The 15,936-nt window shown below is 50.0% G+C and overlaps 1 protein-coding gene across 1 annotated transcript in view; it reads left to right on the top strand.

The window, feature by feature from the left end:
• Positions 1-15,936, top strand: part of MEGF11 (multiple EGF like domains 11) — a 353,514-nt gene that overhangs the window by 280,507 nt on the left and 57,071 nt on the right. The window contains exons 8-10 of the mRNA XM_057721978.1: positions 858-994; positions 5,521-5,733; positions 12,916-13,090. Coding sequence (XP_057577961.1) covers positions 858-994; positions 5,521-5,733; positions 12,916-13,090 — 525 coding nt within the window. The remainder of the gene's footprint in view (positions 1-857; positions 995-5,520; positions 5,734-12,915; positions 13,091-15,936) is intronic.

The raw sequence follows: 15,936 nt of genomic DNA, 5'->3' as shown, positions 1-15,936 counted from the left end.
CTGAAGCTTGTATGGGTCAACCTCCCTAAAAGTAAACTGCCGGTCTTGGGACGTCACTTGGCTGTTTGAAATGGGGGTAAAAATCTGGGGTCTAATTCCTTCTTTTATAAACTTTCGAACAGTCCTCCCGTTTCCCCACACCTGCGCCTTGGCCTTCAGAGGCCCCTGGTGTCTCTGATTCCTGAGCTTTTCTGAGCTTTGTCTTCCCACGCTCCCTTTGCAGGTGCTTGGCATTACTGAGAAAGCAGACACCCCAGCAGTGACTGCTCCCCTATCTGCCGGTCCATCTTCCACCATGTGACACCTCTTGTCCTCTACGGTCCCCCCTCCCCTTCCTTTTCTCCTTGTAGATTTATACTGTTCCCCCCTTTACTCTTCTGTTAGCTGGGTTTGGGGAAGAAGCAGAGGTAAATGTATGTTTCCAGACCACCATGTTAATCACATTTCTGCTTTGTTTTTCCGCAGCACTTTATTGTGTACCAGTGTGAGGGCACCTAGCACCGTGCACTGGTTACCTGTTTTCTTGTCTCTCTCCCCAGTAGACTGGGAGGACAGGAATTGAGTCTTACTCATACTTTTGTATCCCTAGCGGCTAACCCTGTTGTACACCAGGCACTAGATAAACATGTGCTGAATAATTGGATGAACAAGTTGGCCTCAGTCTCCCCATCTCTAAAATGGGGCTTTGGAGCCATGGTGTCCAACTTTCTGTGCTTCTGTGATTGGGAAGAAGTTCCCACTGAGGGAATGGGGTAGTCCCTTGGGCTGTAGCAACTGTGCTACTTCTAGAAGAAGGTGGCCTCAGGTTTGCATCTCAGAAGTACCACGTCTGCGTGTCTTTCTCTCCTGTGTTTCAGGGAGCAGTGTGTGCCCAACCCTGCCCACCAGGGACATTCGGCCAGAACTGCAGCCAGGACTGTCCTTGCCACCACGGAGGGCAGTGTGACCACGTGACTGGGCAGTGCCACTGCGCAGCCGGATACATGGGGGACAGGTAAGGGTGCTGTTAAGTCTCGTCCTTGCGATTCACGTTACTCATTTTCACAGCAGCCTTGCAGGGAACAGCTCAGGTTTACCAACCATGGCCTTCTTCTGCCAGCTTTCCTGTTCCCTTCTCAAAAAGCATTCAGCGTTCTCTGGCCAACCCGTGCTTCCTGGCCCTCAGCCTGCTGAGGGTACCTCTCCCCCAGCCCAGTGACCCAAGCCCTGAACTTGCATTGACTCACCCGGGGAAGGAAGTGGGCACCTACCACCACTCTCCACTTGCTGCCCTCCTGGAGGGAGGCAGTGGCACCGATCATCCAAAGAAGCGGAGTGTGCAAACTCAGCTCACGCATTTTGCACAATTTCTTTTAGAAGTGCATTTTTATTCCTAATGTGAGTTCTGGCAAAAGGATACCAAGATCGGTTTGCATCCTCTGAAGGCCTGTGGCCTGAGGGCAGACTGAACAAGGGCATCAATGTCCTGGAATCAAACCAGTCTTGCAGAGTAGATAATTCACAAAGCACGAGATGGAGAGATTACCGGACGTGCACATTTGCCGTGGTAAGAAGGAGTCCATGATGATAGGGCAGGTGCTCTAGAGGGAGAAACGACAGCCAAGGTGCCTGATGGTGAGTGGATTCAGAGCTGGTGGAGGACGTTTGTCCACAGAATCCAGCCAAGTCTCCTCCCTCTCACTCTGAACCACGTGTGTCTCTTTGAGCAGAGAGACGGGCAGTAGAGAGGAGGCTGTCACACCCTTGCCTGCTTCTGTGGGATCCATGCTACACCTCTGGCCCTGGATTTTGTTACTCTGCCTCCCCTGCCCGGGTGACATCAGGAAGCAGGGATCAGGGCTGAATTAACCAATGAGTCCTTTTGACTCTGACCAACATAATTGGGCTCCTCCAGCTCTCACTGGAGTCAGCCCCAAATCCTTAGTGATATCCGGAAAAGAGATTTTCCATTGTAGGCCTTGGGCTTGCTTACCCCCAGCCTGAAGTCTTTGAAGCCAGATCCAATCTCTTTGTGAGCCAGTGTTCATCTCCGTGAGCATCCCTGGCACAGAATGTGGGGTGTGGCATCTGGGGATCCATCCCTCTCTGACCTGTGTTGGAGACTGCATCTCTGGGGGGAAGAAAGGAGGCAGGGGGACTTCCTGGTGGCGCAGTGGTTAAGAATCCCCTGCCAGTGCAGGGGACACAGGTTCAATCCCTGCTCCAGGAAGATCCCACATGCCGCAGAGCAACTAAGCCCGTGTGCCACAACTACTGAGCCCGAGGGCTGCAACTACTGAAGCCCACACACCTAGAGCCCATGCTCAGCAACAAAAGAAGCCACTGCAATGAGAAACCCGCACACCACAACTAAGATCCCGCTTGCCACAACTAGAGAAAGCCCACGTGCAGCAACGAAGACCCAATGCAGCCAATAAAAATAAATAAAATAAATAAATAAATAAATACATTTATTTAAAAAAAGAAAGAAAGAAAGGAGGCAGGTGTAAAGCGCTGAGCCTGCCTTCCCGTCTTGTCTCCCCCAGTAAGGAAATGCTCAGGATGAGCCAGCAGGGGCAGGAGTCAGAATACCCTGGGACCAAAACAGGACCCCTTTGTTTCCAGCCACTTCCACAGGACAGCGAACACAGCCCATCCGTTGTTGGAGAAAAGCAGGTCCAGAGCTCCAACTGGCTGGACTCAACACCGGGAGTCCCAACCTCACTGGCCAAGATGTACCAAGTGGAGAGAGAACCCTAATCCCTCTTGTCGGGCCCCAGCCCATTATCCTGGGGCAGAGAGAAGTCCCCCAGAACCTCAGGGTCCTCTGACAAGCTTCGCCAATCAACTACAGAAGAAGAATTCAATAGGAGGGCCCGGTAGCATTTGGGTTTCCCGCCTAAACGGGCTGCCTGGTGTTTCATATTTTGTAAAATTGCCTCCATTAATTCTGTAGGTGACAGCTGCATGAACCCACCCCCACATCATTGTGAACATATTAAAGTTGAGTGGGTGTCATAACACAGGCCTCCCCGGATAGGCAGCATCCAGTGCAAATTAAACATGAAACGTAACGAGGGTTTTGCAGCTCATTTTGTAATTTAATTGAGCAATGTATCTGGTGGTTAATGGCAATATCGGACCCATTAGATTGATATGTTGCAAAGGAAGGATGTTTAAGTAGAAAACTAATTCCTGCTGTGATTACCCTTCTGTTCCACAGGCCCTGTTATTAGCATGCTTTGTGTAAAATCCATTAGCAGTCGTTGCTTGATCTCTAAATAAATAAGTTGTTTAAGTCGTTGGTAGGAGAAAAAAAAAAAAGAGAGGCTGATTATGTAAATGGATTAGGTTGTCAATATTTCATTTCCAGAATCTTTTTCTGGGCTATGGAATCAGTCACTTTGTAAACATGACGGGGTGGGGACGTGCCCTTCAGAGAAGGGAGCTCGCTGTCCGGGGCTCCGTCCTGCTGGATAGGAGGGAGCAGGAGTGCTCCCGTGAAAGGGAGGAGGCCGGAGGTGTCTCCAGGCTGGGGTTTCTTGCCCTGATGTCTGAGACATCCAGGAGAGGCGAGCTGAGTGACCTCTGGGGAGATCCATCCTGAGGCGGAACAGGGGCGGCAACTCAGATGGCAATTGCCCAGCTCTTCTTGGCTCTTCGTCCTCCCCCTCTGCCTCGGTTTCCCTCCTCACCTCCTCCATCCTACTCTCTTCTCCCTCCTGTCTCTCACCTCCCGTTCCTTCTCTACATAGCCCATTCTCTCCTTCCTCTCCCTGCTTCTCTTTTCTGTTCTTTCCCTTGCTGAGGCCTCAGACTGGCTAAAATACAGCAAGATTTGCTGGAAGGCGATCTGGGTGTGTGGTGGAGAACACTGCTTTCAACTCCAGACTTGCCAAGATTTCATAAAGGAGCTAAGGCTGTATTTTTTTTTTAACATCTTTTATTGCTCCCCTCTGCCCCGATTATTGTAAAAGATATATGTAGAAAACCTGAAAACGGGAAAACGTAATCATTGAAAGACTTGCAATTCCCTAAATCCCCTCCATTACTAAGATTTGGGAATTCTTCCCTTTGAGCTTTTTCATGCCAGAAGGACTCTGTTAGGAGAACTATAGAAAACAGTATTAACAAGAGAAATAATAATAACTAACACTTCTTAATGAGCCCTTACCAAGCACGGGGTACCTTTCTAAATGTTTATACACGTTATCTCATTTAGTCCTCAAACACCTGGTGAGGTTTAGTTATCATCCCATTTTGTGATGAGGAAGCAGATGTCAGAGCTGTAAGGTCAGTTCCCCATTCTCCACACCTTTGAAGCAGTGTGGGTACACAGATAATCCAAAACCCCAGAGTCCGTAGGCCATTTCTGTTTGTGTCTGGGATGCAGGGGTTGCCCATCTCTTCTGTCCCGTATGCCCCCAGGTTTACCCCTTAATTTGTTGCTGTGACAGTGAATCTATATCCCCTGGGAAATAGCCCTGGGCTGGGGTGAGGAGTGTTGGGCACATCCAGGAAGCCAGGCAGTCAGCAGTGGGGGGTTACACCACCCACAGAGCACCCACAACAATGGCTGTCAGTCCGTGAGTCAAATAATGAGCATTATGCCGGGAGCCCCAAGGACCAGGCCCGAGCAGAGGCAGGACACAAAGGGGGCCCAGGCCTCTCCTTTGTGGGGCTCACTGGCTGATGAGAGGGGCTCAACCCCTGCCTTGAAGGGACCCCCGCTCCAAGGAAGAGGAAGTAGCCCCTGTCTTGGGGGTTTCTCCAGTCTGATGAAGGACGATGCTTCTTGTACTCATGGGGAGACTCCACAGTGGTGGAAGAGGCTCATCTCCCAGTATGACAAAGAGAGACCGTACATCTGCCCAAAAGACTCAAAGAAACAGAGACAATGAGTAGAAATAAGATTACCCCATTTCATCAAATCTAAGATGCCACCAATTGTGAGATGCATCATTAGTTTATATATTGCTAAGAATGAAAAACACTGATAATTAAACTATGACATGCCATCAATTATAAGGCTTAACTGACTTCAGAGATGTTAGAATATATATATATTTTTTAGAATATATTTTTAAAACATAAGGTTTGTTGTTTAATGGGTATAGAAGTTTCAGTTTGGGAAGATGAAAAGGTTCTAGAGATGGATGGTGCTGATAGTTGCACAACAGTATAAATGTACTTAATGCCACTGACCTGTACACTTAAAAATAATTAAAATGGTAAATTTATGTTACACTTATTTACTGAAATCAAAAAATGAAAAAAAAAAAACCTCATAAGTCCCACAATCAATGAAATATGATAGTACGAACTCAGTCCTGGGGACTGAGGGGAACCAGCATGAAGTGGGGAATGGACTGGGGTGACTAAACCATGGAATACTTCCTGGAGGAGGAGAGGAAGGAGGGGAGGAGGCTGTGAGGAGGTGCAGCACACCAGGCCCAGGCCTGGAGGCAGCGGGGTGCCTGCTGGATGGATCTGGAAGGGCAGGTGAGAGGACATAGCCTCACCTATTCTGCTATCCCACAGGTGCCAAGAGGAATGCCCCTTGGGCACCTTCGGCTTCCAGTGCTCACAGCGCTGTGACTGCCACAACGGGGGCCGGTGTTCGCCCACCACCGGCGCCTGCGAGTGTGAAGCTGGCTACAAAGGCCCGCGCTGCCAGGAGCGGCTGTGCCCCGAGGGCCTACACGGCCCTGGCTGCAGCGCGCCCTGCCCCTGCGATGCCGACAGCACCATCAGGTACGAGCTGGGGGCAGGTGAGCCCGGGGAAAGGGGTGGGATGGGCCCTTGTAGAGGGCTCTCAGGGCACAAACCCCCACCTCCAGCCGGGTCATCCAGGCAGGCAGTGAAAGAGCTGGGATCTCAGCAATCACCTTCCTGGGCCAGTCTGACGAAGTAGGCCAACCTGTGGCCACACACAGGAACAGGAGGGAGCTTGGCGGCCCTCAGGGAAGCAGGGTGGGGTGGGTGGGGCCATGCAGTCCTTGGGGGCTGGAGGAGGCTGGGCTCAGGGGGCCACAGGCCCAGGGGCATTGTCCTGGAGAACCTTTCCCCTCCACACAGTCTGCATCTAACCAAGCCTTTTCCCAGCCTCAAGGGGGCCCAGAGACAAGACCACCAAGGCAGAAGCAGGGGACTTGAGCCACAGAGGGACAGTGTTGAAGGGACCTTAACTAGCAGTATGGCTTACCTGGGGCCTGCAGAGGGCTGTCCCCTCAGGCCCTGGCTAGGGTGGAGGAGCAGGAGGGACAGAGGACAGGCCCTTAATCAGGATCTTGGCCTGGGGCCAGGGTCTCCCTGTACCCTGTGTCCTTTGGGGCTTGGGAACGTCTCGGCTGAAGCTGGCCCCACCCCTGCTTCCTGGAAGTGGAGAAGCCAGAGCTGCTCTGGGCCACCTCCCCCAGCTCCCTTCACTTCCTGCTTCCTGCACCAGCTGGCACAGCCCTCTGGTAATAGATGAGGCTGTCGGGCCCCAGATTAAAGCTTCAAATGAGGCTGTCAGGCCCCAGATAAATAGTTCCACAGCCCTTGATGTGGCCACCTCTTATTAGGATGGCGCAGGGTGAGGGGAATCTCCCTTCTAGCCTCCGGCCTGCAGGACAGCTCAGGGGAGGACCAGCTGCCCTGCGCAGTGGGGGCTGCTGCTGTGTGCAGGCCAGACAGAGATGCCCCTGCTTTGTAGCCTTTCCTTTGGGACAGCAAGGACTTAGCCTCAGCCCCTCTTCATTTCCAGCTTTTGATTCTCCACACATCACCCAAGAGCCTCTGGTCGCTGTAAACAGAGGCATCTTAGTAGGTGTTATGGCTTAGACGGAATCTGTCCCCAGTCCTCAATTCCTGGAGCCTGAGTGGCTGTGGCAGTGCTCTCTGCAAGCGTGGAGGGTTGGGAAGGAGACCATTAAGAGGGGGCCCTGGAACCAATGGAGCTGGCCTGTATATGACTTAAGCATTCATTTGCTCAGTCATTCATTCAACAAACACTAGAGCCTGCAGAGCCAGCCACAAGAAAGAAAGGGTCCCTCAGCACGAGTCCAGCCCTCAGGAACTTGAGTCTGGAGCACACACACACACAGCGCCTTCTACCATATTTCTTCAAGTACAAGATACCACCAGTAGTCAGGCACTGCTTTATTTTATGTACGACTAAAACTGAACCATGACATACCATTGGCTGCATAACACACCCATCAGAGATGTGAAAATGTGGGGCAAAGTGCATCTTAGAATCAATGAAATACATGTGGCTGGCCCTGCTGGGTTCCAACGTGTGCTTGAGCAACTGTGACCCAGGGTTCTATACAGAAAGCACCACAGGAGACTGCTATGCTGATCAGGGAAGGCTTCCTGGAGGAAGTGGCTTCTAGGTTGCGTCTGGAGGGCAGGGTGAGAACTCCAAGGCTCTAGACACAGGGGTCCCATGTGGCTGGTCGGGGGACTGGGCAGCAGCCTCAGACTGTTCCATGGGTTGGGGAGGAGCAGCACCAGGAACCCCCCCCCCCCCCAAACTGTGGGGAGGCCAAGGGAGGACCCTGTCAGGGACAGGAAGCAAGGCTGCCGCTGAGATCCAGTGCAGTGAGAGTCCCTGACACGGAGATCCAACCAACTCCCAAATTAAAGAGCTATTGTTTTCTTTCCGTGCCAGAGCACCCATGCCCTGCATAATTTATCCCTCCTCTGAAGGAGTCCTCAATGCATTATTAATCTGGAAGGACTCCCTCTTCTCCGTCGCTAATCTCAGCCCATTCAATATTGATGATTATTTGCTTTATTGTCTTTAACACATGTCACGTTTCAGGGGTTGGGAGGCAGTAGCGCTTCTCAGGCATGGGGGCTGCGAGAGCACGTGACAGCCAACCCCCCAGACCGGGTTCCTCTGCATCTGCTTGACCACCTCCTCGCAGGGAGCTGTGTCACAGCCCGGGCTTGCCTGTCTCTGCAGCCTCAGCATTGCACGGTGCCTGGCACAGAGCAGACCTTCAGGAAGAAGAATCACTGAATTCATCTTAAACAGCTCATTCCTCTAGGTGGTTCTGCCCCTGAGCTGGTATTTCCCCTATTTTTTAAAAATATATCACCCCTTTCTCTTGGCACACTGCCCCAGTGACTGAGCCCCCAACACTCCCTAAATTTTTTATTCTAACTCAGGATTTCTCAGCCTCATCACTATTGATATTTTGGGCTGGATAATTCTTTGCTGTGGACGGCCATCCTGTGCATTGCAGGATGTTTGGTCTCTACCCACTAGATGCTAGTAGCAAGACCCCAGCTCCAAGCCGACAACCAAAAATCTTTCCTGGGTGGAGTAGGGGGAGGCCAAATTGCCCAAAGTTGAGAGCCTCTGGTCTCACTGACCTCTCTCATGCTGCACTTGGCTTTGTTCTCAGGGACACAGAGAACAGCCGTCTTCCTCTGTGTGGACACAGGTCACTCCTCTCGTCTCACGAGCCTTTGTCCCATTCTAAAACCTTCTCTTGGGATCCAAGAAAAGCAGAGGGATGACTCTAGGACTCCTACTCCCAAGGCAGTTAAGCTGCAGGTTTGGGGTAGGTCTGGGACCCCTGAGTCCCGGCCTTAGAACTACCTCTGCCTGAGCCAATGTCCGGATCCGTGTACTTCTCCTCTCTGTCTTAGTTTCCCAGTTTGTCTGTCACCTTTCATCAGCCCCGTGTGGGTGAAAGTTTTGTTGTGGTCTTTGAAAGTGAAGCTTCCACCCAGCTCCCTGAGAGAGTGTGGTATCCCCAGAAACCTTGCCTCATTGCCCCCTGGCTTCTGCAAGAGCTTGCTGCAGAGCCCCACCCAGACAGCTTGCAAGGAAGGCCTTGAGCATCTTTCCTAGAGAAACAAAGTCCTCCCAACCCCCAACCAAACAAAACCCTCCTCAGCTATTCCCAGCCTCTTTCTGCTCTGAGCCCCTCTGGAGAGGCTGCTTCAAAGAGGTCGAACCCACATGCCCTGGGAAGGAAGAAGTGGCGGGTGAAATTCCCCCACACGTCATTGCCTTTATAAACGCTTTGTAGCACACACAAAGCAACCTCCCTTCTTGGTAAAGAAATAACCTTGAGAAAGTGAGCGCCTGTGTGTCAGACCTTGTCCATGTCCCCTCCACAATTGGATTGTCATAGACGAATTCCAGCAGCCATGATCATGGATTACCTTTTAAAGATTTGATTTACCCAACAGATGCAGCACTGATAGAAATCTCAGAGCAGCCAGAAAAGAAAGGCAGAAAATTCCACCCTGAAAAGATTCCTGTATTGTTCAGCTTTCGGCTCCTATTAACTTGTGATTAATCTATGTCTGGGGGAAATGGAGAAAGGTGAGGGAAAAAGCAGAACAAAACAGAGCAAGCCAAACCAGCCTCAACATCAGTGTTTGTGACTTTTGCCTGAGCCTAACCAGCAGTCACTTGCCCACCATGTGACCCAAGGGAATAGCTGTGTCACCAACGGTGGCTGGACTGGGGGTTGGAGGGGCCAGGGAGCAGGGGACACCAGGGAGAGGGAGATGTGACCAAGGTACTTAGAGCATGATGATAGCAGTTTTCAATCCTAATCACTGAGTCCGTGGTCATTCCCCACCCTCTTTTCAAAAGGATTTTGGAGTTTGTATAATAAATGACTAGTAATCAAAGCAAGAAAGCAGAGGTTTTGTTTTTTAAAACAGATTTTAGGGACATGAAAGGAGAGAGAAAGAAATTATTTCAGATTTGGTTTTGAGCTTTCTGGTTTCGCAGAGTAAAAGGTAAAATTGGTGTTGAGACACACCCCTAAGCATCCACAACACTGGCGGTTGAGATAGAAAGCAGAAACGCGGAGAGCTTAGAAGCCAGCATTCGCCAGCTCACCGTGCACCTAGTATGCTCTTCACAGGATGGTCTTCACACCAGAGCAAGGACCTGTAACGAGAGAATCTGTTGAAGGGAAAGGCAGAAGGAGGCATGAGACCCTTCAGAATCTCCAGGGCTGGACAGAGCTGATCGCAGCAGCCAACGCTGCCGGGTCACTTGCTGGGTCCAAGCATGTCAGTCTCCCCGACTGTGATGGAGCCGGTCCCTCTGACCCTAACCCAAAACCTCAGAGGAGACCCCTGGAAAGTGGCAACCGAGAAAGGCCATGCCTAAGGGCTTTGCTGGGAGTGTTGGGGACAGAGAGGAGTGCCCCACAACTGTCTGGCTGCGGGTCAGGGCCACTAAGTGGGGGCCCCCTGCTCCATGGTACCCATGCAGACCACTGTTTCCCCTTACAGTGTTGGGCCCAGGGAGGAATTTTTCTGGAACCATGAAGGTCAGGAAGCCTTCAAACAGCCATCCTTTACACACATTCTTCTTTACATATTTATAATTTTTATCACTTTTTATCTGTTTATGAATATAATAGATGCTCAGTTTGAGTTTTTTCTTTAAATTTCTATGTATTCTCTTTCTCAGAGTCACTCATAATTTCTCAACCCAGAGCTGAGCACAAAAACCATTGTGTTATAATTCATTCATTCTTCATCCATGTCTGTTTCACTTTTTTTTTCATATTTTAGGTCATGACTTTGTGCACAATGTGCTTATTTTACTTACCCTTATGTCATATCATTAAATAGACGGGAAAACATTTGAATGCTTTTCTAACATGCCTTCATATGAATTGTCATAGTTCATTCAACCAGTACCCTGACGTCAGAGGCAGCATGAGGCAGTGGCAGAACATGGCCAGATAGACCTGGGTTTGAATCCCAGCTGCCACTGAGTTAGCAGTGTGACCTTGGGCAAGTCATATAACCTCCAAGTGCCATCTGAAAAATAGAGGCTCTAATGCCTAACTCACATGCTTACTTGAAGATTAGAAATATAGGTGTAAAGTGCCTGGTGCTTTAATAGCCTGGTCACATATTATTTATTATTATTTAAATTGATTCCATTTTCCACTGTTATAAATAATGCTTCAGGGAACATCTCCGTGCATAAATCTTTCTCCACAACTGTGATTATTTCCTTAGGGATAGATTCTTAGAAATGGAATTACAAGACCAAAGAGTCTGAATATTTTTAGGACTCCTGATACATAACCCCAAATTGTTTTCCAGAAACCTTTACCACCATTGAGTATTTTCCCTTTAAAAATGAAAAAACAAAAGACTTTACCATTTTGATAGAAAAAAGATGATATCCAGTTGTTATTTTGACTTGATGATTAATGAGACTAAACATTTTCCAAACTGATTATTAGCTACTTGCACTTACTCTTCAGGAACTGTCTGCTCCTGTCCATCCCTCATTTTCCATGAGAAAATCAGGGCTCCCAGAAGAGAAATGGCTTGGCTGGCCTTCACACAATTAGTTTGCCCATTAATTCATTCGCCAAATATGTATTAAGTATCTTCCTGGTGCCAGGGACCCTGCTGGCCACTGGGGTACAATACAGAAGTGAAGTAGACAGGCAAAGGGCCCTCCCCCATGGAGCTGCCACCTGGTGGGGAGACAGATGATAAACAAGTCAACAGACAGAAAATAATTCCTCATAGTAAAAGTGCTATTCATTCCCAAATATTTAATTGGGCAGTGAATATAAGCCAGGCACTGGGGATCCACCAATGACCCAGGGAGACAAAGCCCATATCCTCATGGAACTTAGCAGAACCAAGATTTGTATGTAGGCTTCTGCTGCCAGCCCAGAGCATGCACCTTTGGACCATATCCCTTGAGCTGGAGTCCAGAGCAGGGAAGCAGGGACACAGGGAATCCAAGAGGCTTGTCTCTGCCACCCAGCATCTTCTCTGGAGTATTAGTCTAGGTTCTCCCAGAAGCAGATGCCAAGTACAAGAGATTTCCTAGAGACACAGCTGTGAGGGAAAATGGGAAAGGGACTGGGAAGGCTAGGAGAGCGTCAGACTGTGATGCAGGTCTGACCTGTGTGAAGGAAAGAGGGAAGGAAGGAAGGTTGAGTGGAAAGTCTTAGACTGAAGCACAGTTCTCAGAAAGTTTGGCAACATGGGAGTCTTTAAGCCAAACTTTCCCATCAGAGGGGTCCCAGATTTCCCAGGAATGTGTCCCTGCTATGCTCTAACTGAGAGCAGCCCAGGGGAAGTGTGACCTTTGAGAAAATGTAGTGGTGGATTTCAGACACAGTAGCTGCGGCCATCAGTCAATTATACTCCCCACAGAAGCTCAGAGAAGAAAATGGTCACCACATCCGGCATCTCCTCTAATCATGAATGCATATTGGCTGTTGGATCAGACCTCTGCCAGCCAGAGTTTACCCCACTCTCTAGAGGTCATGCCAGGCAGCCCCTGCCTCCAGCCAAGTGGTTCTTTCTCTGGGCTAGCCAGATAGGGGATGGGGACGATCTGGCTTGCTCTTAAAGAGCCCCAGCAACGCATGGATGGAGGGCATCCTCTCCAATACAGACATTGCCAGAGAGAGGAGGCCACATCTGTCCCAAGGTTCCATTTTAACTCAGCAAATGTTCATTGAGTACCTAGAGTTCACAGAGCCACTGGCTCTCACTGCAGCCCTTTTGTGCCTGCCCACACGCTGGGCATCTGCCTTGGGTGCAAAGTGGGTGAATCTCTGGATCTGTAGTCCATAAGGGGAGAGACTAAGAGGCTGCCTCCTGCTTTGACCCCTGTATATTTGTATTATAAGGAGCTCTTGTTTGGGAATCGGGAGACCTGTGCCTAATTCCAATTTTGCCACTTCCTTGCTATGTGACTTCAGGCAAATTGTATAACAACTATGAGCCTCAGTTTCTTGGGCCTAATAAGAGCACATAACCTTGGCATTTTCTGACAAACAAACAAGACGTCAAGCAATTTAGCCTCAGAGGCCCTTTGATCCTGCAGCCCTGGGCAGACCAGATTTGCTGTGGGTGGAGGGTGGGACAGGGCCACATCTCTGATCAGACTGTCCCCTCATCTTTCTCTCATCTGCTCAGCTGCCACCCAGTAACTGGAGCTTGCACCTGCCAGCCGGGATGGTCTGGCCACCACTGCAATGAGTCCTGCCCTGCTGGCTACTACGGCGATGGCTGCCAGCTGCCTTGCACCTGTCAGAATGGCGCCGACTGCCACAGCATCACTGGGAGCTGCGCTTGTGCCCCAGGCTTCATGGTAAGTGGGAGGGGAATCCCATGGCCTCTCTGCCCATTCCTGTCCCCACACAGAAGAGGGGGGGGCCCATTCCTGTCCCCACACAGAAGGGGGGGGCCCACCCCTCCCACTTCCGGGTGGAATCAGGGAGTGTGGCCCTGTGCCCAGGAACAAAGGATGAGCATGTCTGCATGTGCCACTCAGAGATAGAGTCCATGACCAGAGAGCTGCCAAGGCTGCTCTCAAAGGCCATGTCTACTGAGCTCTGGAACTGTAAAGGGAATGGAAGGAAGGTGTCTTTCCATTGTCCCCTCACCCTGAAACACCAGTTGTCTTCTTTGTACCCGGCTCCTCCCTGTCCATATCCTAGCCACACAGTATTTTTCCATCATAACCACAGAGCACATAATAACCACAGAGTTTTCTATTTTGTTTTCTTTTTTCCCCATATGTGCTGCTTGGGCCTCTTAATTATCATTTTCAATGACTGCATGACACTGCAGGGGTGATAGACCCCCAGTTTACTCGGCCGTTCCCTTACTGCTGAGTACGGTGTTGTTTCCAATGTTCATGACGAATGTTGCCATGAGCATCTTGCTGCAAACGACTGTCCCCTCCTGTGGAATTATTTCCTCAGGTGACTTCCCAGGGTCAATGGACATAATATATGTGTGGCTTTTGATGGATGTTGTCATATTACTTTCCTCAAGGGTTACATAAATCTACACCGCCACCAGCCGTGTGTGAAGGTACCTATTTCAAAACAACCCTGCTGACGTTCTTTTCTTTTTTTAATTTTTGCTAATTATATAGGTAGAAAATGGCTCCTCAATATTGCTCTAATTTGCATTTCTCTGATTACTAGGGAGAATGAACCTTTCCCCCACGTGTTTGTTTACTATGTGTATTTCCTCATGAATTATGCTGGTCTTTATGAGGTTTGATTCCAGGGAACTTGACACTGAAAGTGGAATCCTGTTCAAAGGTGGGGCATGCCCAGTGGGTCAGAGGACTCAAACATTCAGGGGACTCCCATGGCCATATTTTTTTATGGTGCTATAAGGAGTGGTTTGTGTAGTATAAAGTGCGACCTTTGGAACCATCCTGGGGTCACATCCTGGCTGTCCTACTCACCAACCGTGTGACCTTGGGCCAGTGAGTTAACCTTTCTCAGGGTCAGTTTCCTCACCTGTGGAATGGAACACCTGCCTTGCAAAGTTGCTGTCAGGTGTAGAGATGGGCTATATGGAGTACCTTGCCTCAGTACTTCTCAGACTTTAGTGAACTCAGAAACCACCAGTGGGCCTTGGTAAAGTGCAGGTTCTGATCTGGTAGATCTGAGGAGGGGCCTATGGTTCTACTTTTTTTTCCCAAATATTTATTTATTATTTATTTATTTATTTTGGCTGTGTTGAATCTTAGTTGTGGCATGTGGACTTCTTAGTTGCAGCATGCAGACCCTTAGTTGCAGCATGCAGGATCTAGTTCTCAGACCAGGGATCAAACCCGGGCCCCCTGCATCATGGGCGTGGGGTCTTACCCACTGGACCACCAGGGAAGTGCCTGGTTCTGCATTTCTAACAAGCTCCCAGGTGATGCCAATGCTACTGGTCGGTGGCCTCACTTTGAGTAGGAAGGGAACGGTGCTCAACTTGGGCTGCCTGTTGGAATCACCTGGGGAGCTCTACAAACACTGATGCCTGGTCCCCTCCCGGAGATGCTGATACATTTGGTCTGGGTGTGGTCTGGTTGTGGCCATTGTGCTGCCAAGGTGGCAAGCCACTGCAAGAAGTCCTGGTCATGATGTGAGAGTACAGATTTGCCTGTAACAATGTCTTTTGTGGGCAGGTTGCCCCTGGTCTATAAAACAAAACTCTGTTCAGCTCCCTCTTCCAACTCCCCAACGCAGAGAAAACTGGATGAAGATGACTCCAGTGGCATATTCAAAAGAGAAAAAGGTCTGTCCCTCCTGTAGGTTTCCTCTCTGATTTACCTTTATTGGTGTGAGATTGGTCCATAACTTCCATAGAAAAATGGAGTGCCTGAGGTTTTGGGTTTGGGTAGGAGAGAGTGGTTGTTTGGGATTAAAAGTCTCACCTAGCCAAGTGATCAGGTGACTGAAGCTGAAGTGAAGTGACCACAGCAGACTGCTAGGGGGGACAGCTGGACCCCAGTCCCAGCTTGGCTACCAGGATAGTTCTATGACTTTGGGCAAGTGGCATCCCCTCTCAGGGTCCTAGTTTCATAATCTGTAAATGGTGAGTGTGCAGGAGGAGATGAACTGACTGATGTCTAAGGTGGTGCGGACTCCATGGACCAAGTCAGGAAACATACCCTTCTGGGAGAAATGGGGGAAAGTAGGAGCAAGTGGGGGTGTGTATTGGCCAGGGGAGGGGGGCTCATTGAGGGTGTTATAGGCTGATTGTATACACTGTCTGTGGGCCTCCCTCTTTCCCCTTCTTCACCCCCAGCTGCCTGCCTGGTCGCTGCTCCTCAAAAGGAGGGGAAATCTGGGCCCTGGGTGGGTGAGGGTTGGGGGTGGTCCTAGAGAGGCTTGTGTCTGTGGGCCCACTGCTCCCAGGCCAGGGATCCAACAATGTGGAGGCCAGGCCTTTGCCTTTCTTCCTCGTATCTGTGATGCAAATGACTTCCTGCCCTTGAACTTTGAGACTTGGCACTTATAGGAATCATCTCCATGTGGAGCCGCACCTGCCTGGGGCTCAGGGCTAAGACAGATTGTGAGCCAAGTGCCCTGGTGAGACCCTGTGAATTCCCATCCATCTCCTCCTGTCCAGCCTCATTATACCTGCAAAGGCTCTTCTGGACCCCTGTTGGGTGTTGAGCAGGAGCTGCTCAAGATGATTACA

Source organism: Hippopotamus amphibius, chromosome 2 (genome assembly GCF_030028045.1).
Source record: "Hippopotamus amphibius kiboko isolate mHipAmp2 chromosome 2, mHipAmp2.hap2, whole genome shotgun sequence".
Taxonomy (NCBI): domain Eukaryota; kingdom Metazoa; phylum Chordata; class Mammalia; order Artiodactyla; family Hippopotamidae; genus Hippopotamus; species Hippopotamus amphibius.
This window is presented reverse-complemented; position numbering and strand designations above follow the sequence as displayed.